The sequence below is a fragment of the Castor canadensis genome, chromosome 7 (genome assembly GCF_047511655.1).
Source record: "Castor canadensis chromosome 7, mCasCan1.hap1v2, whole genome shotgun sequence".
NCBI lineage: Eukaryota > Metazoa > Chordata > Mammalia > Rodentia > Castoridae > Castor > Castor canadensis.
Window position 1 is genome coordinate 9,984,867 of NC_133392.1, and position 25,959 is coordinate 10,010,825.

Sequence of the window (25,959 nt, forward strand, 5' to 3'; positions counted from 1 at the left end):
TGCACATCACCTTTGAAGCTGAGCCCATGAGAATTTAGTTTAAGTACCTGTCAGTGCTGAGCTCTCCCAGAGCCAAGAGTTGCAGCTTCCGGTCTCCAGCTTCACCAGTCTCTGGAGATGAGCAGACACACACTTTCCCGTTCCCGACTGGAGCAGGGAGCTCAGGCCCTGGCTGCTTCTTGGCTTGCTGGTGCCCAGCCAGACTGTCCCTTTGCAGGGTGGCTGTGTCTTCCATCCCCTGAGCCCTGTCAGAGCAAACTGGGTCCTGACAGCTCCCTGGAAGCACTGAGTCATGAACCACACCAGAGAGTACCCTGGTAGTACCTGTTTCAGGCAGGTCACCAGAGGCACGTGCCCCTGTCTCAGCTGTAATCCATCTGATGTCACCCTCTGCTATCCCAGCAGCTCCTGCCACCTTGCCGGGCCCCAGGGAAGCTTCTGACACTTCTGCAGGTGGTGACTCAGGGGTGCCCTGGTGACTGGGGACATTTTGCATTTCTATGATGCTGGCATCAGCTTCAGGTTTCTTCTCTCCCCCAAGGGTACTAGGGGTCCAGGGCTCACTGTTAGCCTCAGGAACAGTCAAAAAATCCCCAAGTGGAGAAGAGAGGTCAAGGGCACAGGTAGATCTTGGCACATCACCTGAGCCTTCTATGAGAACAAAATTCCTGGTATCATCTCTGTGTTGAGTGTCACAGGCCAATGTTTCCAGCTGCTCTTTTCCAGAAGGAATTCTGTGACCTTGAATCATGGCCTCTTCACCATGGCTCTCAGGAGCCACCTGGAAGTCAGCAGCTCTCTCTACAGACAGCCCATGGGCAGCCACGGGTGAGGAAAGCCCTGAAGCTAATTCCTGCTCCCCTTGTAAGTGAGCCTGGCCTCCTAGACCTGGCCAGGCCTCCCCGGATTCCTCTAGCCTCTTGCTTCTACTCGCTATCAGTGGGACACAGGTCACTTCCTTTTCAACACTGGCACCTGGCAGGTTCTGCCCCAAGGCTGGCCCCATAAGACCTGGCAGCTTGTCTGAAGCTGCATCCTGGGAAACCAAATGGAAAGTCTCAGCCTCGATAGCCAGCTTTTGCTTCTTCTCCACCCAGAGTCCAGCAGGAAGTGCAGGGAAAGGGGCAGTGGCCACTCCTTGTGTCCCATCTAGAAGCTTCTCTTGCCTTAGCATTAGGGTGAGGTCCTTGCCCACTGCACTCCTCCCCACTCCTACCTTTTCACCAGGTTCACTCTGGGGCCGGTCGGTGGCCAGGGCTCCGAGCACAGACTGCTCAAAGATCTTTGTGATGTGCTCCCTGAAGTCAGGTAGCCCAGAGATGGTGCTGGTCTGCTTGGAGCTTGCACCCACACCACCTGATGCACCCCTCCTTGGATCTGGGGAAAGCTGCACTGTTCTCTCCCCACTACTCTCTGTCTCTTGTGCTGTGTCACCTGCCATGCCATCCTCATTGGCAGGGCATGCTGCAATCTCACAGGGCTTGGTGCCTGCATGTGGAGGTGGAACTGCCTGTTCCTCCCCTGTCATCTGCTTACCATCGGCCATAAAAGCCATGCTGGCCAGATAGGATGTGGAGTCCACTGGTCCCTCAGTGGTTCCGGTTTTGGGGCTTCCACTGTGGGCTTGCACTTTAGAGTTTTCCCCACCTGCAGTTCTTGGTGGCAAGAGCCAGCTGAGGGAGCCAGCAGACAGCTCCACAGAGGTGGCAGTTTCCTCTGTGGGGCAGGGGTTTTTGCCAGGTGCCCTAGGGTCCTCACTGGAAACACCTTCCACCCCACTGGCTTCTGCTTCCCTCCTGACAGCACCATCGATATGCAGGTAAGGGCAGTCAGGCACAGCTTCTTCAGGTGGCCCAGATGGCAGGAGTGTCTTTGAGTCAGGGACAGTTCCACACGCAGAAATGCCTGCAGTGCTTCTGAGAATCCCACCCAGCTCTCCAGCTGACAGCAAGGGATCCTGGCTCCCAGACACAAGCTGCTCGGCTTGGCAGGGCTTACCCAGGGCTGAGGTGGAAGTTTCTTTCCTGGAGGTAAGGCAGTGCTCAGTCTGAAGGAAGCTACCACTTAGAGAGGCTGCTGGTCCCTCTGGAGCCTGCTGCATCCCTGGCTCTCCTTCCCTGGTGTTTTCACCAGTCTCAGCAGCCCCACATTCAGCTACTTGCTCCTTGGCTGATGGGAAACTTCCAAGAGGCTTTTGAACCTCTGCATCCATCGTATCCAAGCCATCCATTTCCTCCTGTGAGGCTGGCCCTGGTTGCTGCCTGACTTCCTCGGTTTCATCACATGCTTCTCTCTCTGGGACATCCTGGGTGGGTGTGACTCTGGGGCTGGTAGGTTCTGGGGCTGATGGCAGGCAGTGAGCTGCATCCAGGAGCGCTACTGAGTCAGGTAGACAGGGCGGGGCCTCCACTGTGTTTCCACTTGCCATCTCTGCCTTACCAAAGCTCGGGGGTGGAGGTTGTACTTCATGTTGGCTTTCTGCCTTCAAAGCATCAACCAGCTCCAGCTGGGACTTGTTCAACCCCTGCCCAGCACAGCAACTTTCCTTTCCACCCAGGTTCCCTTCAAAGGAAGAGTCTTTTAAGGTGTCAGCTGCAGAAGCTGTTCCCTCTTGCCCATGCTCTCCTCCAGCAGGCAACTTCTGTTCTGTTATGGTTGACCCTTCTGGCTCCTCTGACGGAGTACCCCCCAGCACCATGTCCCTGGGAGATGAACTTGGAGACTCAGACAGACTGCCTTTGGGGAGCTCACATTGAAGTTCTGATCCAGAAGCCTGCTCCTGTCCTCCCTGAGTGGTCAAGTTCACATCCCGAGGTACATGGATTTGGGGGGAATCTGCAGCCTGGCTCTTAACACCTGGATCTCTTGGATAAGCCTCCTCCTCATTTGCAAGTGCTTGGGTCTTTTCCCTGAGCATCTCAAACAAGGAAGCTGCCAGGTGTGATTGGGGTAGCCTGAGATGGCTCTCAGAATATAGTGGGGGCTTCTCGGATGCAGATCCTCTTGCCAAGCTGTCTCCTGGGCAGTATGGTTCCCCTGGACAATCTTGCTTCCGACTGAGCATCGTGGGCCCACAATCCACTGCAGAATTCTCCCTATCAGGGGGATATGGCACATCACCGTGAACTTCCTGTCCAGCTGCACCATGCCCTGGCCCATGAGGCTGGCCTGGGGATGTCAGCAAGCCTTCCCCATCACAGCTGCAGGGCCCCTGTGGGGATGGGTGGCCCATTGTCTTTAGTTCTAGTGTGCTCTCCACTTGCTGGGATTTGGGTATGTCTGCATCAGGCATTTGCGGGAAATCTGATTTCTCAGATTCTAAAGCAGGAAGAGACTCCTTTCTTTCCAGTCTACCCCTGTCCTGAAGTGTATCGGGGCATTTAGTCTGCAATCTTGGCCTCTCATAGGTGGCTCCTTCAGGAACAACATGCTCACCAGTTCCACCTGGTGCCAGGGGCAGGACAGGTTCCTCGTTGTGGTGTTTGTGCAGTGAGGTGGCTGCATGGGCCACATGGGATTCAGGCATCACCTGCCATGCTGCCTCTGCTAACTGAGAGTCTGGCCAGTCCTCGTGCCCAGCAACCCCCTTTTTGGGTGGTTGTGCTGAGTCTGGGGTGGGAAGAATTCTGCTCTCTGCATTGCTACTTGGCCTTGAAACTCCATCTTTGTCCACCGCGTCACTGGGCTTGCAGCCGAAGGCCTGAGACTCCTCTCTCTCTAGGCTCCTCAGATCTGCACCATTAGGTGCTCCTGTGGCATCTTCCCATCCCCTAGAGCTATCTCCAGGTGATCTTTCCTCTCTAGCCACAACAGGGCTTTCAGTGTCCTTAGGGGCCTCAGCTCTATCATTTGGCCCCATGTCATCCTTTCTGGTACTTTCACTTGAAGCTCCGAGTTGAGGAGAGGGACTTGCTGTGTGGCTTTGCTCCCTGTTCCAGAGTTCTGCCCTCTCCTGGGGGGAAGGAGTAGGAACCTCTGTGAGGCTCCCTTCTGAATGCTCTCTCTCTCTTCCAAGATCTGATGCCTTCTTCTCCCATCCCACCAACTCTGCATCTGCAAGCTCTGTGGCCAGGTCTGCAGAAGCTGGCATCTCAGCCTCAGAAACCATCTCCTTGGCCAACCAGCTGGGTCCCTCTGTGGCAACAGAAATTTGAGCTGCTGGCTGTGCAGTGGGACTTGCAGGAAGACACAGTTCCTCCATTTGAGTAAGTGGGGTGGGCTCCATGCTCAGAAGCTGGCTCCTGGAATCTGGCTGGCTGCCTGCTGCCACATGGACAACCTGACTGGACTTGGTTCCTTGTGTCTCTGTCTGTGTGTGCCTCCGAGCATCAGTGCCATCCAGAGCTCTGGCAGGGCTCAGTGGGTGACATGGCAGCTCTGTGTGCAGCAGATGTCTTCCCATTTGCTGCTGGCTGCTCTCCCAGGGGACAGCATTTGCTTCTGCTTCATGGGCAGCCCCTGAATTGCTGCTGGGGGGATGATAGGCCCTGAGAAATCCCAAGTTGTCTGCTAAACACTGAGGTGCCACCTCCACTTTTTCTCTGTCTGCGGCTCTTAGAACTGGATCTTGTGGTACCATGGTCTCGGGTTTTGGAGGACACTCCTCCAGGCCAACTGAGCTCTCCTTGCCCAGCCAGGTAGCAGTTGAGTCCCTGGTGGTGGGCCCTGGAGGGAAACAGCCATCTGCACCCTCTTTCCCTTGGGACTCGAGACCGCCAGGCTGTCCACCCTCTCCACGAAGTGGCCTGCTCCTTGGCTCCCCGGCAGGCTCTGGGGAAATCCCTGGCAAGTGGTCAGTGCAACTGGACCAGTTGTCTTCTCCAGCAGTGGGGATGATAGTGGCCATATTGTGCTGCGTAGAGCTGTCCCCTTCAGGGGTAGGTGCTGCCACCAAGTCCCCTGGGACATTGGGGTAAGGATCCCTCCTGGGGTACTGGGTGAGGGCACCATGTTCAGATGCTGCTCCTGGACAGGCCAAGCCACCTTCAGGGGGACACTCGGCCAAGGGCATAGAGGTCGAGGGGCACGCCTGCTCCCAGGACTGTGGTAGGCCGGGCAGAGGAGAATCTTCTGGCCCCTTGACTTCCTGGGGGTGCTTCCTTGGCTCAGTCACTTCCGGGGACACGATGCCTGGATCCCGACTAGCAGCACTCTCAGAAGCGGAGTGGGAGCATCCAAACCCAGCACTGCCAACAACGAAAATATTTCATGTTTCATTGGTTCACAAGGATGCAGAGGACAGAGCCACATCACAAGCAGAGTCACCCCACCCACAAAGGCCACCAGGAGCTTCCACCACACTCACATGCACATCAAGGCTCTCCACGAGGAGCCTCCTGCTCCCCCTCCCACAGTCAGTATACATGCCCTCGCTACCTCCAAAAACCAAGGCAGGGAGTCACAAGCATTCAGTCTGGAGCATTTCACGCTGGTCAGCAGGGAAACACGAAACTCATGTGAAAATGCAGGACACCCAGGAAGTTTTTTATAAAACTTAACCATAAAAGGAGGATTTGGCCACTCTGGGGAGATTACAAGGAGGGTCCAAGCATGCCTTGGGGGAAAGACACAAGTTGGCAAATCTGTGCTTTGACATAGAGAGCTATTCTTGAATATAGTTAACTTGATTCTTCACACTTAACAGGTGCTACAGTGCGAGGTGTAACCCAAAACTCATTTCTCTTTAATGTGGAATTTCTGCTTGTCACCAATACATGCCACTTGAGAGACCTTATACCTTCATGCCCATATTTTTTTCTTAATTGAACACTCTTAGCCTGGCAATGTATGAGAAAAAAATTTAAAACCTATGAAATGTGCAGAAAATTTGGAGGACTTTGGCTCAGATTATGGAGCTGTCTCATCCAACTAACCAGTTATTGTAAAATTACTTATCACATGCTACATTTGACTACGTGACTCAATCCTATTTAGATTTGATTAAGTGCATTTTTATTTTATAAATAACATATGGCCAACACAAAACATGGAGAATGAAGGAAAACCATTCCATATGTGCTTGTCATTTTCAGTATTCTGATGGCTTTCCTTCTTTTTTCTATACAATTTCTTGGGGGTGCAGTTTTTGTTATTTTACACGCTTATGAGTCTATATACTTGTTATGAGTATATTTTTTCTTAAAGGTTTCATAGGCAGGAAAAGAGCAAAGGAAGTTTATGGACTCTTTCTATAACTGTTACATGTATACATATTCATGTGCACACAGACCTACGGGGTTCTGGATATGGTCAGAGGATTCTATTCTCTATATCAGCCACTGAAATCCCCATCTTCCATGTAAGGCAACTCATATACAACGGGTACATACGGAGGGACAGTAAAAATATGTCTATGGACTGAGTTGTGTGCCCCTCCCCTTAGCCTCAGGTTTATGCCCCAGCCCCCAATGTCACTGTATTTGAGACAGAGCATTTAGGAGGTGAAGTTAAATGAGGTCAGAGGGCGGGGGCCTAACCCAATAGACCTGGTGTCCTTACAAGAAAAGGAAGTGACAGCAGGGATGCATGCACAGAAGACACCATGAGAAGGCACCTTCTGCAAGCCAGGAAGAGGGTCCTCACCAGAAACCAGCCCTGCTGGCACCTTTGCCTAGGCTTGTAGCCTTTAGAACTGTGAGAAGTGTTGTCAAAACCACCCAGGCTGTGGAATTCTATTATAACAGCCCAAGCAGACTAATAAAATAGGCATATGGGTATCCACTGTCCTAACCTTTCAACATTTTGAGGTTTCAAAATAAAAAGTTCAGGAAACAATGGGTAAAATCAGTATCAGCACTTGTTAAAGATTCTATCATCAAACCCTGTGACAGCTGAACATGATGGGTATTTCTGCTGCCTTTGCAGAAGAGAACAGGCAGAGCAGAAAGGCTAAGCTTGGGCCTCAACTGAATGTATTCCTACTTATTCTGTACACGGCCTCCTAGAACAAAAACGTCCAAGGAAGTCATGGGTTTTACCTGCCCAATCCAGCCTCTCTACTAAGTCCCTTGCCACTGTAGAAGACATCACTTGACAGCCTTCAAAGAGATGTGTACATGTCACCACAGCGGTTATATGACAAAGGACTGGTGCCTTAGGGCTCAAGAGGGAGCTGGCTATGGTCTCAACCAGCTTCACATTTTCTGATCCAAAAGCAGAATTGACAAGGGCAAAGAAGAGAAAACCCAGGGGGTGAGATATCCAAACCCCTATAATGGGCACTGAGGGCAGACAGGTACCCGTCCTGGCCCAGCACTGGTCGATGCATGCAAAGCCACCTGGGGTTTGGTTAAAGCTCATAGGCCTGGCCTTTGAGTGGTCCAGGAGAGAACCCGAACTGCCATGGTCTGTTCCCAACACCTCTTCACTCCCCACCTGGCTTGCTCTTCTTAACAAGTACTTTATAATTCAGCATGTCCCACCCATCACTGGGTTGAGCAGTTCAGCAGGTGACAAAATGAATGAAGTGCTCCTACTTATGTCAGACAGCTCAAGGATTTGGGGATACGGCCTTACCAGCCCCCTTTAACACAGTGGAAATGAAATAAACAAAGCCACCTCCTGTTGGTCTCAGACAGGAACTGCCACGTTGGGGAGAGCATAAGGGCTTCCCTTCAGGCTGACTGAAGTCATTATCAACTGGGACAGGATGACGAATTCACTCTGTTTTGGCACCTTGCAAACTTGTTTGTTCTTATCAGAGAGCAATCAGAAGTGAATTTTCCACTGAAGTATGGGCCACACAGCAACTTCTCCCAAGTAAGAACCCAGACACTGAGCACCAGCAAACTCTTTGATTTTGCATCAGAAGCATTTTTTAAAAACCAGACTAAAGTCATTCACCAGGAGCAGATTTGCCTAAGGGCAGGAAGAATTCTAAGAACTGGTCTGTTGAGGGCTCGGCATTAATTAAGCTTACATAATGTCCTTTTATGCTTCGAGATTGAGTGGGATAGACGGTGCTCACAGTCTGAGGGAGGGTGCCCAGCAAGAGCCCTCAGTGGAAGCCTTTCAGCCCTGGGGGTGCTGCCTCTGAATCTGAGGTCAGGAAGGACATGAGGACCTCAACCTACTTTTGGTGCAGACCCTCCACACACAGAACCCTGAAAGGAGCAGCCTGGGGAGTGGAGGCCCAGGAGGAGGGGTGATTTGCTGAACACATGATGGGGATGCAGAAAAGGCCCTCCCCACTGCTCTGGAAGAGATGACCACATTGAGATGGACTCCTAAGCGCACAGTTCTAAAAACACACACAGCAATGCTGAACTGGAGGAAGGAGGGGCTGTGAAACACAAACAAGACTGCTGCCCTGCTGGGGTTTAAGGAGACTGGCAAAACTGAAGCAAAGTGGTAAAGGTGGAGTCACCAAGTTCTGAATGTTCATTAACGCCAAGGGCATGGTAAGCACTTCAGGTTATGATTGCACTAATCCCCACAGCTGCCTCGCAGAGGGGGTGTCTTCCATGGCATGCGTGAAGAAATATTCCCAGAGAGGTTCAAGACTGAACTGTAAGGAAAGAGGTGCTGGTACAAAGCAAGATCAAGGTCTGTGGTGGCTGCTGGCTCCAGGATCCATTTTCTGTGACTGCTGCCTGCACCAGCCTCTCACCTGGACAGGTGTAGCACCCCTTCTCCCATCCATCCTGTGCTCACTCATTCTAGTCTACAGGCTTCAGCCAGAGCAATGGCTTAGAAATATCATCCTGGAGACCTCACCAATGGGCTGGCTTTGCTGTCAGCTATGGCCTAGTCTACCTTTCCTGCCCCACCTCCCACACATAGCTCACCAGCTCTGCATCTGCCTGGAGTCCTCCTGTTCCTTCCCAGCCCTCACCTCTCAGCGCCTCTCCAGCCTTGGTTCTCAGACAGAGCTCTTTCACAGTCCCACCTAGCACTAGGCACCGTGTCCGTCCACATGGTGGTGGCATTGCCCTACCTGAAGCTTAGTCCTTGTCTTTTTTCAATAGTGAATCCGCAGTGCCTGGCATATTTCGAACGCTATGTTATTGAACATAGGAATGTATGAGTGAATGCAAAGATGGATGGATGGGTGGACGGATGGACAGATGGATGGACAAGTACAACTGACTCCAAATACTAAATATGCATCAATGCTCTCAAATCATGGCTTAGGAAAAGTCTTTCCTTTTCTTCCATACAATCAGCATCTCCAGGATCTATTAGCCCATATCTTACAGATGAGGAAACTGAGGTCCAGAAAAGACAAAGTTCTTTTCTTCTATTACTTCTGTAAACAAATGTGGCAAGGCAGTACCTCTGAGCTGTAGCCTCCCTGCTCCTTGGCATGTCTCATGGGTTAAGAGTGCATGGCAAGTAATCTGTTACTAATTATACAGCACAGATGTCTGTGAATGGCTTCTTTTCATAAATTACTCTAATTCAAAGGATTAGATTTTCCCACATAACATCATCACTATTGCTCATTGCATTTTGATGCACTTTCCAGAAAATGAGAGCCAGGGCAGAGTGGCTTCGGGTGAGTTGGAGCAGCCCTGACACGTGCTAACAGTGGGGGCCACCATGGTAGATAAGGGGTGTTCCCCTGCTCCCCGAATCTTCACTTGGCCCTCAAAACCAGGAACTTTCTTGATACTTCTCAGCTTTCAGTAGAGTATGCTGAGGCTGTGCAGGACAGAGCCCTAAAGGAGCAATTGGTAAAGACATTTCAGGTGCCCTACAGAGTCTCCTAAGGGAGTCCAAACACCTCTCCTGGCTCAATGCCTAGGAGCTCACTAACCTTGGCAGCACAGCCACCAGACTGGGCCTTACATTTTAATCCAGTTCTCGCTCTCTTTGCTCATTCTGTGATAGAAAAACAAAGCAAACAGGCTAAAAGAATTTATTTGTAGAATCTAAAGTTATTGGGAAAATGTGGTGTGAGTGTGTGTGTGTGTAATGAGTTAAACCCACAAGTTCTTGTCATTCAGCTTACACTTTGCCATATTCACATGTCACTTTCCTTTAATTTTTTTCCCTTTCTTTTTTGACTATACTGGGATTTGAACTCAGAGCCTCACGCTTGCTAGGCAGGCACTCTTACACTTGAGCCACTCTGCCAGCCCCTCCTTTTTTATTATAAGACAGGGTCTTCCTATGTAGCCCAGGTTGGCCTTGAACTTCAACCCTCCTGCCTCAGTCTCCTCAGCACTAGTCTTATAGGAATGCACCACCACAGCTGGTGACCACACGAACGTTTATGCCACTTCAAGCGCAAGGTGTCATTTGAGAATCTGTTAACTAGCATGGTGCAGGGAAGGGGGGCTGGCAAAGAAAATTCAAAAACTGCCTTTGAACAAGTTTTGCAGCAACTCTCCTGAAGGATCCTAAAAGACAGCAGAGTGATCCAGAGGCTGGATTATTTATTGTACATGGAGTTCCCCAGGGCTGGAATGAACTCTGTGTCTCTCATGTCTGCCTGCCTGTCTATTGTCCTTCTAAGTATCGAGATAAAATACAAAAACTAAAGTTATCCCAATAGAGACCATACCTGTTTTTACTCACAATAAACAAAAATCTTTAAAACTTTTATAAGATCAAATTTTAAAACTTGGTAGAAAGTTTGCCCATATATAAACATTCCTTAATTTTAAGTTAAACCCCCACTAGTCAGTGGTTATAGAATTGGATTCTAAGCCAAGTTCCAGTGGCCCACACCTGTCATCTCAGCTATGTGGGAGGCTGAGATCAGAGTATCATGGTTCCAGGTCACCCTGGGCAAAAAAGTTTGTGAGGCCCCATCTCAACAGAAAACAAGCTAGGCGTGGTAGCACATGGTTTTTGTCCCAGTTATGGTGGGAAGCTTAAAATAGGAAGTTTGCTGTCCAGGCTAGCCTGAGCAAAAAGCAAGACCTTAGATCCAAAATAACCAGAACAAAAAGATGTGAAGGTGTGGCTCAAGTGACAGAGTGCCTGCCTAATCAAGCATGAAGCCTTGAGTTCAAAACCCACTACCAGCAGAAAAAGAATTGGATTCCAGTAGTGTGTGTGTGTTTTGTTTTTTTTAACTTTAACACCATAAGGATATTTTGAAAAAGAAATAGTGGTAACTGTGTTTTTGTTATATTCCTTCTTGATAAGGCTTCTAGTGTGTATTGAAATATTTTTTATGCCACAGTCAACACAGTATAAAACGAGGATCATAATGGAATCATCCCTTGGTAACTGAAAAATTTTTCAGAGAATTTGGAGCATCCTCTGAGCAATAAGATTCATCGGTGTCACCTGTCTATGGGTACTGAGCTCTAAAATTGGATCAAGGATTTCTTTTTAGACTAAATTCTAGTCACCAGTCTATTTTGTTGAGCTCTGTCTCTGTATAATCCTATCTGGGGGAAAGTCCATGAATCAACATTACTGGGAACCAATCTGGTTCAATGTCAAAGACATAAAGAGCATTCTAGGCTCCTTCCCACACTAAGGCAGCTGCAGTGACAAGTTTAGGAAGATTAACTGTTGTCAAGGATGATATTTGAGGCCATAAAAAGACACGAGAGACTGCAAGTGTCTGTGATGCAAGGGGCTCTTAAGTGAAAAGAGAAACAACTTTTGCCTACAAAATCCCCTCTTACTCTTTTTCTAGAAGGCTCTCCTAACCTCCGGCAAAAAACAGATGCCAGGTGCTTTGCTGCATTTACATTTAAATCAACAACAGGAAACTTGACATGGTGATTTTTTTTTAGTGTTTTCAGAGAGCCTAGGTTGGAAATCTCATAGGAAGAATTATTAATTACAAGAGGGGCTGGAATAATGGGGGTGATAGTGGCTACAAAAGCAGACCTGGGAGAAAAAGGATGCTGGTCCCTAGAGATGCCAAGCAACAAGGGAAACCCAGCCTGAGGAAAACATAGCATGGGAGGCTGGGAGGTGATGGAGTTTGACAGGCTTCCCGACTTGAGGAGATGGTGCTAGGTATACAGAGACCAAGGCAGTTAAATTCCTCAGGGCAGAGTCCCAGAGAGGAGGGGGCTGAACAGAGAGAACTCCAGAGACATGTCAGGTCCTGATGAGCATTTGTGTGTGCAGAAACCACCTGTGACAAGGTACAGAGCAGCTGGGAGGTGAGAGGAGCAAACCTCACGGCCACTCAGGGCTGGAAATAGTCCTGTCCCTCACCTAAACATTGCTCTGGTCTCACCTATCAAAGCAAGACCCCCAAGGATTAAGCTGCCCCAAATAACTGTGTCCTGGAGCAAAGTTCAACAATATATATAGGAGCACAAAAATATCCAGAACCCAAAAGCTTAAAGTCCACAGTGTCTGGCATGCAAGGAAGCAAGACACATGATACACAGTGAAAAGAAAAATCAAGTCCCCAAAACAGCCCAGAATTATACAGATGAGAAATTTAGCACCCAAGGACATTAAAAAGCATTACAGATCCAGAGATGTAGCCCAGTGAATAGAGTACTTGCCTAGTATACACACAGCCCTGGCTCAATTGCCAGCACTGCAAAAAAAAAAAAAAAAAAAAAAAAAAAATTTAAATTAAATTGTATTCAAATGTTCAGAAGGCTGAAGGAAAAATTGAGCCTGTTAAACACAGACATGGAAGGTATAAAAAGAGCCAAATCAAACCTCGAGAGATGAAAACTGCAAAGCTAAAAAACCCCCCGAAAACAATGGTTAAGAATAATGACAGACAAACCGTAGCAGAGAAAAAGATTAGCGAACTTGAAGACATAGCAATGAAATGCTCCAGAACAAAGCAGAGAGAACAAAGACTGAAAAAGAAATGGACAACTTTCAGTATCTGGAAATGTGTAATTGGAGTCCCCCAAAGCAAGCAGGAAAATTAAAAAAAAAAAAAATCTGGAGAACAATGGCTGAAAAGTTTCCAAATACAATGTAAACTATAAACCTACACCTCCAAGAATCTCAGCTACAAACATGGGAAACCTATACCATTGAATATCATAATCCAGTTGCTTAAAACCAGTGAAAAAAGAAGAATAGTAAGAGTAGCTAGAAAGCTGGGCTCACGCCTGTCATCCTAGCTACTCAGGAGGCAGAGATCAGGAGGATCACAGTTCAAAGCCAGTCCCGGCATAGTAGTATGTGAGATCTTATCTCAAAAAAAGCCTTCACAAAAAAAGACTGGTGGAATGGCTTAAGGTGTAGGCCCTGAGTTCAAGTTCCAGAACTGCAACAACAACAACAACAAAAAGTAGCTAGAGAAAGAGAAGAAGAACAAAGGAACAAAGGCAAGGGTGACATCAAACATGTTTTTGGGAATAATGCAAGCCAAAATACAGTGGGATAGTATCTTCAAAGCGCTAAAGGAAAATACCTACTGAGGATTCTTTGCTCAGAGAAAATACCTTTCCAAAACAGGTGAAGTAAAGATTTTTTTTTTCTTTTCAGATACACAAAAGCTGAAAGAATTAACTCTCAGCAGACCTATATTTCAAGAAATGTTGATCCCCGTATTCAGGAAGCTGAGGCAAGAAGATTGAAAGTTCAAGACCAGCTTGGGCTATTTAGTAAGATCTTGGCTCAAGACAAACCAAAGCAAAAACAAAAAAACATAAGAAATGTCAAAAGTCCTTCAAGCAGAAAGAAAAGGATACTAGATAGTGATCAAACCCGTCACAAAAAATAAAGAGCACCAGAAATAGAAATGATATAGCCTTTCATCCTTAATATTGAATCTCTTTGAAAAAGATAATCAACTATTTAAACCAAACATGTCTATTGTGGGGTTTGTAACTTATGCAGAATAAAATATTTGACAACAATAGCACAAAGGCCACGAGGGAGGAAATGAATACTTACTCTCCTAATAAACACAAAATGAGAGCAGATTGTGATATGTTAAACACGTGTTTTATAGTTCCTAAAGCTGCATGAAAATAAGATTCATACAGTTGTAGCTAATAGGTCAAAAGGGAGAAAAAATAGAATCATAAACATAATGCATTTAAACAAAAAAGCCAAAAAATAAAAAGAGGAACAAAAAATATTAAACAGACAGAAACAAACAACTGTATTTATTTATTTGTAGACTGTTGAATTAAACTAACCACATTAATAATCTCTTTGGGGCTGAGGGTGATAAGAGTGCTTGCCTAGCATGCACAAGGTGCTGGGTTTAATCACCAGCACCAGATAATTTAATGTGATAATAATAATCACATTAAATGTAAAATGTTATAAACAATCCAGTTCAAAGGCAGAGATTTTTCAGAGTGATTAATAAAACAAGATCCAACTTATAGATGCTGCCTACAACAAAGGTACTTAATTAAAAAAAAAAAAAAAAAGAAAGCACCAATAGTTTAAAAGTTAAAGTCTGGGGTAAGGGAGATCCACCCATGTAAACCCTCATCAAAAGAAGAATCATGTTTATTTTATGTCAGACAAAGCAGATTTTGTAGTAGAGTATTGTTTTATAATGATATAGAGTTTAATTTACCAAGAAGACATAAAAATTCTAAAAGCTTGTGTACATAATAACAGAGCTTCAAAATACAAGAAGCAAAGGCTGGTCGAATGGCTCACAAGGTTGAGTGCTGCTTAGCAAGTGTGAAGTCCCAAGTTCAAACCCCAGTACTACCACAAAAAAAAAAAACAAAAAAACAAGAGGCCAGAGAGGATAAATAACAATTACAGTTTGATATTTCCGCACCCCTCCGAGTAATTGATTGAACAAATAGACAAAAAATCATTATGAATATAGAAGTCCTGAACACTGCCGTCAAGCTGACCTAATCAACACTTACTAAACACCATCCGGTAACAGCAAGACAGCCTTCTACAGAACCAAGACCAAATCTGTGATGAAAAACAGGCCTTAATCAAATTAAGATAATTCAAATAACACAAAGTATTTTATCTGGCAACAGTGGAATTACATTTCTGAAAGATACTCAGAAAATCCCTAACTATTTGGAAACTAAGTAGCATACTTCTAAATAGCCCATGGATCAAAAAAGAAGTCAAAGTACAATTAGAAATATGTGAACTAAAAATGAGAACACGAATATCAAAATCTGTGGGGGTACAGCCAAAACAGGACTCAGAGAGACATATATAACATGAATTTGTCTAGATTTTTAAGAGGTGTCAAATCAATGACCTCAGCTTCTCCCTTCTGAAACTAGAGAGACATTGGTTGCAGAACTGTCACTGAACTTCATGCTTAGAAATGGTTAAGAGGGCAAATTTTTCATTCAGCATTCTTACCCAAGAAAAAATAATTAAAAAACAACAGGTAGCAGTGTATAAAAGAAACCAAATACACTGCTTAATACCGTTAATATGAAATTCAAGAGTTAGTAAAAATAAGTGAGTCACGGCACTTCAGAAGATCCAGGTCATCCTGGGCTACTTAGTGAGACACTAGCTCAAAAAAAAAAAAAAGTAGCAAAATTAATCAGTGGTGACAGAAATAAAAATGGTTGCTCTTCTTGAACAGAAAGAGTGAGAAGAACATGAGAGAATATTTCAAGGTTGCAGAAATGACTCGGATCTCGATTTGGCTGCGTTAGTTACACAGGTACAGGAGAGCCAAACATTCACCAAGCTCTCGGACTTAGATACCATATGGCATGTATTTTGTACCAACTTTTTAAAGTAACAGAAAAAGAAAGAAATTATAGAGACAGGTTTCTGTTTGTTTGTTAGGCAGTACTGGAGTTTGAACTTGCTAGGCAGGTGTTTCTACCACGTGAGCCATGCCACCAACCATATTTTGTGTCAGGTATTTTTTGAGATAGGATCTCACAAACTATTTGCCTAGGAGTGGCTTCAAACAGCAATCCTGATCTCAGCCTCCCAAGCAGCTAGGATTACAGGCCTGAGCTACCAGCACCGGCCAAGACAGCTTCTTTACACAGCAGAAGATCAGTGATCATCGTTTTTGGGGGAGGGGAGATAAATAGGGGGAGCACAGGGGTTTTAAGGCAGTGAAACTATTTTGTGTGAAATTGTAATGGAGGCTTCTTGACACTGTGTATTTGTCAAACCCCTAGCAAGTTCAACACGGCAAACCTGAATGCAGATGACAGACAATCTGGCTCACTGGCTGTTACAAATATACCATATAATGTAAGATATTAATGATAGCAGAAACCCTACATGTTGGAAATGTAGGCCCCAAAAGTGACCACGTGGAGAGGAGTGATCTGGCCAAGAGATTCTTTATTGCTGGGTGGGAGAGGGAGAGAGCCAAGAGAGGGAGAGTGAGAGGGCAGAGGAAGGAGGGGCACTGTGTGAACTCTATACTATCTGCTTAATTTTCCTGTGAACTTCAAGCACACACATACATATAGAGTGTATGTGTGTATATGTAAAGATGTAAATGTGTGTGCATCTATATAAAAAAGGAGCTATCTCACAATCAAGAACAGAACTAGAAAACAGAAAAAAGTAAGCGAGACACACTAAGATTTTGAGCCCAAACGTCTATAGGTGGTAGGAGACTTGATTCACCCCTCTGCTTCCCACTTTTCCCTGTTACAATAAATAAGTATTATCTCATGATGGGAAAACACTCCTGTTTGCGCTTTTTAAAACTTAAAATGTCCTATTGAAACCAGCTAGGCTAAAGTGGACGCACATGGAATTGTCCCCCATCAGCCAGTGTCAAGGGCCAGGTGCTCCTTCTTCCTCTCCCTGTCCTCTGTTGACTTCCAGCCAGAGGTAAATAATGAGTCAGAAGCAGGATGGGAGGAGGTTCTGCTGACTGGCTCTCCCCGGCCCAGCAGGAGCAGGGGAGTAGACATGGAGGAGTCTTCGGAGAACTTAGGGCAGAGCTGTGGCCAGGGGCTCTGTCCTTGACAACTGGTCCCACCACTGCTCATTATACAGGTCTGATCTGCTTTTGTTTTCTTTTCTCTTTCTAAGAACTGGCCTTGTTTACAGGAAGATTAAATTTTAAGGACAGACTGAGGTTTGCTTTCTAATTATGGAGACTCCAACATGAAAACCCTGCAAGAAGACCCCTGTGAGCTGGCATATGGTCATGAGTTTGGGTTTTGGGGTGGCACCAGACCAAGCTGCTGCATTCTAATCCTCATCGTGCCTCATTCTGTTGTGTAACCCCTGGCAAGTTCTGTGACCTCTCTGAGCCTTGATTTCCTCCTATGGCCTGTCACAATCTGTACATACATGACCCAAAGCTGCTGGGCTGGGGAAAGTGCTTGGCCCTGGGCCCAATGCCCAGTGCACAACAGATGTCACCCACCGAGGGAGGATAAGACTCACCCTCGCCTTCACTCAAGGGCCATTATTCATTTTTTAAATAAACCTGCTACCCTTCCCCTAACACCTACTTTGTTCTATGTAGGATTTTGTCTTCTGAGCAAACCGAGAAAACAGTGTTTAACTGGTGCCTAGGTAATGCCTTTCACTGCTCAGAAGACCTGAGTGCCATAGAAACAAGATTTCTTCATATCCAGCAAGGCTGCTTCTGGACCGAGAGGGGGCTTGGAAATCACATTTACCACCCCCCACCCCGCCCACGACCAGGAGAATCTTATGACCCCTGCCTCCGTTCACTGTCATCCACTCCAACCCTGATCTGTCCCTCTACTCTTCAAAACAGCTTAAAGACACAAAACTAAAAGCACTGGAATGAGCTGGCCTATCCAAGTGGAAACCACCCCAAGGATGCCACAGGATTTGGGACCACAATCACCCCATTAGTCCATCACTTCCCCCAGCAGTCAGGGGCCTGCTACAGAAAAGGCTGCCTCCCTTCCCCCACTTCCAAGCAGGGGCACTTGGTCTTTCCTTCAACATGTCTAAACTGGTCTCTTTCCCCAGGACCACTCTCACTTTGGATGGTCCAGTTTCTAGTGTGTGGTCTTACTTTGGAGCTCTCTATTCTAGCATCTTCTTTGATTCCACCTTTCTGCTCACCTCCAGGTGGTCACCAAATTTCCTGGTTCTACCTTGGCATGGTTTCCTGGCCACCAACCCTCCACTACAAGATGCCCCTCACTGTCCCAGCTTCTGCCTTCAGTGCACCAATCAAATGCCTCTAAATTAACCTTCAGAGTCTTTCTTTGTATGCCTAAGTCCTTTGTAAAAACAAACCAGGGCCAAGTTTAATGGTGTGTACCTGCAATCCCAGGTAGGCAGGAGGCAGAGGTAGGAGGATCGTGGTCAGAGGCTGGCCCAGGGAATAAACTTCAAGATCCCATCTGAAAGAAAAACTAAGGCAAAAAGGACTGGGGATGTGACTCAAGTTGAGCACAAGGCTTTCAGTTAAAAAAAAAAACAACCCACAAAAACAAAACAAAAAACAACCCACAAAGCACTTTGCTGGCTTCCTGTTAGTTACAGGATAAAATCTCGACCTTCATCTAACCTACAAATTCTTCCCCATCTGGCCCCACTCCTCTAGCTTTGCATTTAGGGAACACCCCATCAGACTCTGGAGGAGAGAACCAGAAATCTGCATTGAACCAGCCTGGCAGGGAATCAGACACCCACTCAAGTTGCAGAACCCTGGATAATGGTGGAGACCTAGGCAAGAGAGTGGCCACTCGCCCTTCATGACAAAGATGCCAGAAATTCCCTGAGGGATCACATGGCGTCCTTCCTGTGAGAAAACCTCTGAAATGCCACCTGGGCTGTCCTTAGAGGAATGTGCAAGCCTGATGTCAAGGCACAGGAAATGGTCAATACCCAACCACATTTGACCTCCTCATGTAGCCTAATAACTCTGTTATCTGGGGAAAGTTTCTATGATCAGGTCAGCTGTGTTTTGAAGGTTAAAGGAAAAGGCTGTGTGCCATCCCTGATTGTTGGTACCCAAAGAGGAGGACCTGGAACCAGTCCAGCTGCAGGCATCCAGGTATGTGGGATAGACACCTGGGTGTTAACTGAGGTTAAGCTAAACTTCACCCTGGGACAGGTCCTCCCTTAAGAACCCAGGTTTAGGGGTGCTGGGCAGTGGCTGACGGAATGGCACAGGCAGTAAGAGCACTGGCCTAGCAAACGTGAGGCCCTGAGTTCAAACCCCAGTGCCACAAAATAAATAAATAAGAACCCAGGTGGGGCCAAGGATGGTCACAAGGGAGGCATCCCCCAGCATCTACGGGGTTGGGACTATGCAGGGCCAAGTTACAACAGCGACATCCTGTGGCAATCAGAAAGCAAGGCAATTGAACTGATGGGGCCCCCCACTCCTCTTTTTTAATGCAATACTTGGGTTTGAACTCTTGCATTTGCTGGGGAGGCTGTCTGCCGCTTGAGCTACATCTCAGCCCCAGGCCCCGCCTTTCCTCTTTAGGTGAATTTAATGCCTTCAGGGATGTGTAAACTCCACATTTTAGCACAATTCAGAGAGGGGGAAGACACTCAAGGAAAAACAGTGCACTTTCTACCACCAAGGCGGGTTATGTATTGCCCTGGACCTCTATTTCTTCATTGATGACATAGCACATCTTCCCAAGTACTTCCAATCATCTCTATTTGCTATAAGAACTAATACATCGCAATAGCTGTCGTATGTACTGTTTAGGGAATAATGGAGAAAAGTCTGCACACTTTCAGTGCAAATGCAACTTCCTCCAGCTATTTTCAGCTGGCAGTTGGTTAAATGCATGGATGCAGAACCGAGGATGCAGAGGGCCAAGGGCCGACTGTGTTCTTCCTGTGCCTCCATGACCAGCAGGTAGCCACTGCAGGTCCTTCTGCATTTTTCCTCTGGAAATTTTGCAAATAGAAAACAGAAACAGTTTGAGGTCTGTCACTTCCTACTTGCTATAAAATCCTATGTCCTTTGAAGAGTAAGTGCTGGTTGTTCAATGAAGCCACTGGAGAAGGCAAATAAATGCCTTGAGGATAGAGAGCAGACAAAGGTAGGGGTGTGTTAGGGTCCCTCCCTGGCTTCCTGACAATGTCTTCAGGCTCAGAGCTGGATGAGCAGGGAGGAGGTGGCCCCAGGAGGGATGGCCATGGGCTCCCAGCCTCAGCACAGATTTTCACACACAAGCACATCAGGGAGGCAGATGGACAGTGTGGTGGGACCAACAGGCATCTCAGTGCTTGTGCTGGGGGTGGGAGGGGCCAGGTGACAGCCTCAATACACTGGGCTTCAGCAGAGGGGCGTCCCAAGGACAGCTGCTGTGGGAATTCTCACAGCCTGGCAGAATAAGGGCCTCAGAATCAGAACTGAATTGGTTCAAAGGCAGCAAAATTTAATTTTGTATGCATAGACCATTTGGCATGGTATCTGGCACCCATATGTGAAATGAGTGTCATCCTTCGGGTGGATGCCAAGGCTGGTGTGACTCACACAGGGGCTGGTGTGCTCTTCTGCCTCCCACAAACATCCTGACTCCTTGAGGAATTCATCCTAAACCCCTGGAGAGGAGGGGGTGGTGGAGGCTCCCCGTAGTTTCTGAGTTCATTAGTAGAAGGCCCTGAACTATGAACGTGCACACATTTATTGAGGACAATCCTGTTTTTAACTGTGAACAGGAAGTTGTTTCTTTGGGCTCATTCTTGGAAGACACCTCTTTTATGCTCAGGTTGCATGCAATGAGAGACAATTCTTCAAGGGAAAAATACCGATTGACTAACGCTGAGGACCAGGCAACAAAAGACCTTTGAGCTGCTGTTATTCAGCCCAGCTGTGACACAGGCCCCGAACAATTCTCCAAGTCTCATAAGAGATTCCAGAACTCAACTAGAATGGGGTGGGAAGAGCTAGAGTTGGGTCTCAGCCAGCAGTGGCTTCCCTGGCATGGGATTCCAGAAAAGACAAATCCATCCATCGTTCCACATTCACTGGAGCCAATGTCAAAGTCTGGTTTTGTCCTATTGCACTGATAAGAGGCTTGTGAACATGAAATAGCTCACAGGGATCTGGGGAGACAAGGAGGCTCCACTGTTAGCAGAGGACAGTTCCCGGGTTGCAGGTGTTGGTCAAAGCATCAATCTGTGATTCCTTCAGCAAAAAACCCTCTGTGCTCCGTATGGTCGCAATTTCCCTAAAGAAATCTAATAGTCATGCCAAGAGCTTCCCAGTATTTCCTCTGGAAACCACATGTAGCCCAAAGCCACCCAGAAAAGAATAACCTCCCCGCGAATCCCGGCACAACAATTCCTGCCACCAGGGGTCGCTGTTACATGCCCAAAGCAAAAGGTTGCCTTGAGTCTTCAGGTTTTGAAAAGCTATTGTGAAGCATTGCTGCCACCCAAAGTTTCACTGTCTGTGACAGGGGTTGATGAGTCAATTCTGCATTTTTGTTGCATGGAGCTCCTGTAATTACAGACTCCTGGAAGCTGGGCTTTCATTGTTCATGAGGGTTATTTTAACCCGATCCAAGACCTACTCATGAACTGACCCACAACTAGTTAACTAACTGGCTCCAGTGTACTTGGCTGTGTCCATGGCTGGCACTGAGTGCCCAAGTCTACTGTGCTCTGCTTGGGGATGCCTCAAGACTGTGAGTGCAGAGCACAGAATAGGAAGAGGTCCAGTACAGAGTCATGGAAACCAGGGTTTGGCCATGGGTCATGAGGACTCACTGACCACCAGGCCATGTGCCACTGTCCCAGTGTGGCTTCATTGGCTTCTGGAATGCACCACCAGCCTCCCTGGTGGCTTTAGGACTTTCTCTTTGAATTCCCAGTGCCTATAATGGCCTCTACCCTGGAATACAGACCATGTAGCAACAGATTAAGCCCATGGAAGCCTTTCCTACTTTCAGTTCTGACCATGAGGCTAAACAATTTGGAGTGTTGCTGGAATGGAAATCTGTAATTGTTAATTTCATTTGTGGACAGAAATCTATTAATTTTCTACACATTGCAGCTTATCCGATCACAGATAGGTGTATGAATCCCTGCGCCAACTGCCCCACGTGCTGTAGGGTTAATCTCCCAAAGCAAACAGAGCAAAGCAAATACTGGAGCAGGCAGTAAGCAGGCCTTGCCGTGGGCTTCATCCATCCTCCAGAACTAGCTCCCTACCTGGATAAGTTCCCACCGTCAGGGCTTCTGGGTAAGTGCTCTTGCTTCCTTTGTATGCTCTGACTGTCTCCAAGTGGTTGCACAGATCTTGAACTCGGAGCTGATGAAGTCCTCTGAGCCAGAAGAAAGAGAAATTGGAAGAAAATCAAGTAGGACTATATGAAAACACAGAAACATTTATCAATAGGCCCCTGAGCACAACATTCAAGGTTATGGCTTTATTGTGCAGCAGAGCACCCAGAACTTCAAATCATGGGACGCTGTGATTTAAACACTTAATTCAAATGATGCTCAGTGAGGTATAGTATAAAAATCAGAAGAGGGGAAAAAAGCTTCTGTAAATCCCAAGCTGTATTTACAAAAGCCAGTGGTTGTGTCTTATTTTGTCTTCCCAAGAGTAGCCCTAAACCCCCATAATAAATAACAAATAAATTTTTTCCCACCACCTCTATTTCTTTCTTTTCCCTTTTTAATTTTTTTACAATGTTTAACAGGTTTGATTATTCTATTTTCATACATGCATATAAAGTCCTTCAATCATATTCATCTCCCTGACACCCTCTCCTTTCACCATTCCCCTCTCACCAGTCCCTCCAACAATCCTCCTTTTACATTCATGCTTTTTAAGGTCTACATTCCAAATGTGAGATAAACCATGCAATATTTACATGGCTGAGTCTGGTTTATTTCGCTTAATTCCATCTATTTTCTTGTAAACAACACAATTTCATTCTTCTTTATGGCTGAATGATACACCATTGTGTATATATACATTTTTTAATCTATTCCTTGCTTGTGGGGCACCTAGGCTGATTCCATAACTTGGCTATTGTGACTAGTGCTGTGATAAACATGGGTGTGCAGGAGCCTCTACTGTATGCTGACTTAATTTCTTCAGGTATATACCCAAGAGAAGTATAGTAGGGTCATAAGGTAGGTCTATTTTTACTTTTTGAGTTACACTGATTTCCATAGTGGCTGCACTAATTTACATTTCCATAAGAGTTCCTTCTCCTGCCCGCCCCCCAACCTCCTCCACCCTCTCCAGAATTTGTTAATATTTGTTTTCTTGATGACAGGTAAGATGGAAACTTCGGGTCATTTTGATTTGCACTTCCTTTACGGCTGGGGATGTTGAACACTTCTTCATGTGTTTATTGGTCATTTGTACTTCTTCTGAGACCTGTCTGTTCAATTCACTTGCCCATTTATTCATTGGGTTATTTGTCCTTTGGTGTTTAGTTTTTGAGCTCTCTATATCCTATATATTAATCCTCTATCTGATGACTAGCTGGCAAATGCTACAGGCTATCTCTTCTGGTAATTGTTTCCTTTGCTGGGTGGAAGCTTTCCACTTTGATGTAATCACATGTGTCAATTCTTGCTCATAATTCCTGAGCAACTGGAATTTTTTTTAGAAATTCATTGTCCTAGATTTTCCTCTTATAGTTTCAGAGTTTTGGGTTTTGCATTAAGGTCTTTGCTCACTGTATTTTGTTTATTTATGTAATTTTGGTGGTACTGGGATTTGATCCACTTAGTTTATTTTGTAGTGGTACTAGGGTTTGAACTCAGGACCTTGCACTTGTTAGGCAAGTGCCCTACTACTTGGGTCATACCCCTAACCCTCTTTATCATTTTGAATTGATATAAACACACTGTTTAAGAATGGATCTGTCATCTTTTAAAAGAACTGTTCTACCTCTGCCCTCTGTCTGTGAGGGTCTCATGGAAAATGCCATAGTGCCCCATGCCTCTGCCTACTGGAATGGAAGGCTCAGGACAAGCCTGGTCTTTCCACAGAATTCTCTGAAGGACCACAGCAGTGGGAATCTGGTGATGGGTTCTGCAGAAACAAATGCAGGAGTTACCGGCCACCTTGTACCTAGTTATTGAGGACGAAGGGAACCTATAGCAAGAGAGAGGTGAGCCAAATGTAGAGAGCAGTGAGACGAGAGACGGAGGGAGAGGGTCCCGGTAGTGTCAAGGCATCAGTTCCAGTGGGCTCCAAGATCCAGTCTCATTGTGCCCCATCTGTTCAGAGGTTCAATGATGAGGCCTTGAATTCCTCTTTCACCTTACCTGGTATAAGTTGGATTCTGTCGCTTGCAACGGATAGATGGCACTTATAGCTCACCAGGTGAGCTTTGAGAGAAATGAAGTGTTCTAGGGTCAAGTAGGTCTGAGATGTGCTACATTTCGGTGTTAAGTCAGACTTTTCATTGCTGTGACAAAATACCTGACATAAGAGAAGAATGGTTTATTCTGGCTAATGGCTTCAGAGATTTCAGTCCATAGGCCTTGGCTCTGTGGGTTCTGGGCCGAGAGAGAGAGAGAGAGAGAGAGAGAGAGAAAGGGAGGGAGGGAGGAAGGGATGGGGGACCAGGAATAACCTTCAAAGCCACCCCCCAGTGACCCACTTCCTCAGCCAGGCCCCTTCTCCTGAAGTTTCTACCACCTCCCAAAATAGCACCACAAGCTGGGGACCATGAGTTCAACACATGAGCCTGTGGGGACATTTCATATACAAACTAACAACCTCATAGCCCTCTTTTAGAAATTCATAATGCACAGAAATATCTTAAAGGTTCTGGGAGGTTCTGCAGTAAAATAACTTACTGAATTTTAACTCTAAATTCACAAAGTTTCTTGACCACCAAACACTTCGTGGTTCCTCATGGAAACACTGCTACGTGGCACACTTCCGAAGACAGTTCACCCAGACCTCACTTCTTTCTAGCTTGCTTAAGTCTATCAGATGATCCAAAGCTGCAGAACAGGACGTTCCTTGGCCTGTGGGCACCTTTGTGATACTGGATGATGGCACTTCAGGGTCGAGTGCACTGCTTGACAGCTGACCATGCCTCTGTGTGTTAAAAGCCACTTCCCTTTCCTACAGGGATGCAGCTCAGACAGAAGCACATGACTTGTTGGATGCTTGGATGAAGCCGAGAACCCTAAGTTCTCATGACTTTGGGGATTTCTCATTCTTATGGGGGAGTGCAGGGGTGGTAGGTGTCAAGTGCCAGGCAAAATAAGCTTCTCCAGGCTCTTCAGGCTCCCTGCTCCTGGTTGGTAGAAATTTCTCTCCCCAAAGGGGCACTGTTCCCTGACATGGCCCAGAGAGAGACCTGTTCTGATCCTGCCCATCATGGAAGCACTTGCAGACCAAAACACAAAAAATTCTCCTGTGGACCAACCAATTCACCAGGAGAAACCATGGAACCTGACACAGCCAAAGTATTTGATGAGTATGTCATTTCACTGACCTTCCAAAAACTAATGTTTTATTCACTGATTTGTCGACTCACTTACCCACCCAAGAAACTTCCATCCAAGCCTACCACGTGCTAAAAGTGAAGGCCACAAAATGAGTAAAACTCAGTCCCTTTCCTTGGTTGTTCACAGTCTAGGATAACAGACCCCAATATCATGACCACAGGGTGTAAACACAGGAGCAAGCCAGGAGGAGACTAAGTGGGAGCTGGCAGACACCCTCCCAGGCCAGGGAAGACTGGCTCTGCCTGTGTTTCCCCACCCAATTCATTTCTGAGTGGTTGGCCATTTGTGTTCATCCAATTGTGTCCAGGGGTAACTACAAAAGATGCCTTACCTCTCAGGGGTCCAGACAGCTCAGCACCAACAAGAACACTACAGTGAGTCAGAACGAGGGGGGCAGGCAGTAACAATAATAATAACTTCTGCTCATTGAGCACTTACTAAGGACCAGGGTCTTTCATGAACTGTCTCCTTGTTAGGAAGATACTGTTTGCGTCCTGTTTTAGAGTTGACACTGTGGGAGGTTAAATAACTTGGCCAAGGTCACACAGCAGTGGAGTCTGGATGGACCTATTCTGATCCCAGAGCTGGGACAGGGCGTTTTTCTTCGTGAACCCTTCAGCAAAGAAGTGTAGGAGGAGGCAGAGACAGCTGGGGCTGAGTCCTTACCTAAGAGGCTGGGTTCCCATGATGGCTGAGCTATTCCTGTAATGAGAGCTCTTTCCCTGCCCT

At 46.6% G+C, this 25,959-nt stretch overlaps 1 protein-coding gene across 4 annotated transcripts in view; it reads right to left on the bottom strand.

Annotated features, from left to right (window-relative positions):
- The window catches only part of Tacc2 (transforming acidic coiled-coil containing protein 2), a 194,902-nt gene that overhangs the window by 132,767 nt on the left and 36,176 nt on the right, over positions 1-25,959 (bottom strand). For all 4 annotated transcript variants that reach the window (XM_074078162.1, XM_074078161.1, XM_020171766.2 and 1 more), the window contains exons 4-5: positions 21,949-22,061; positions 48-5,186 (exon numbers count right to left, since the gene is read on the bottom strand). In XM_074078162.1, the coding sequence (XP_073934263.1) occupies positions 48-5,186; positions 21,949-22,061 (5,252 nt within the window). The remainder of the gene's footprint in view (positions 1-47; positions 5,187-21,948; positions 22,062-25,959) is intronic.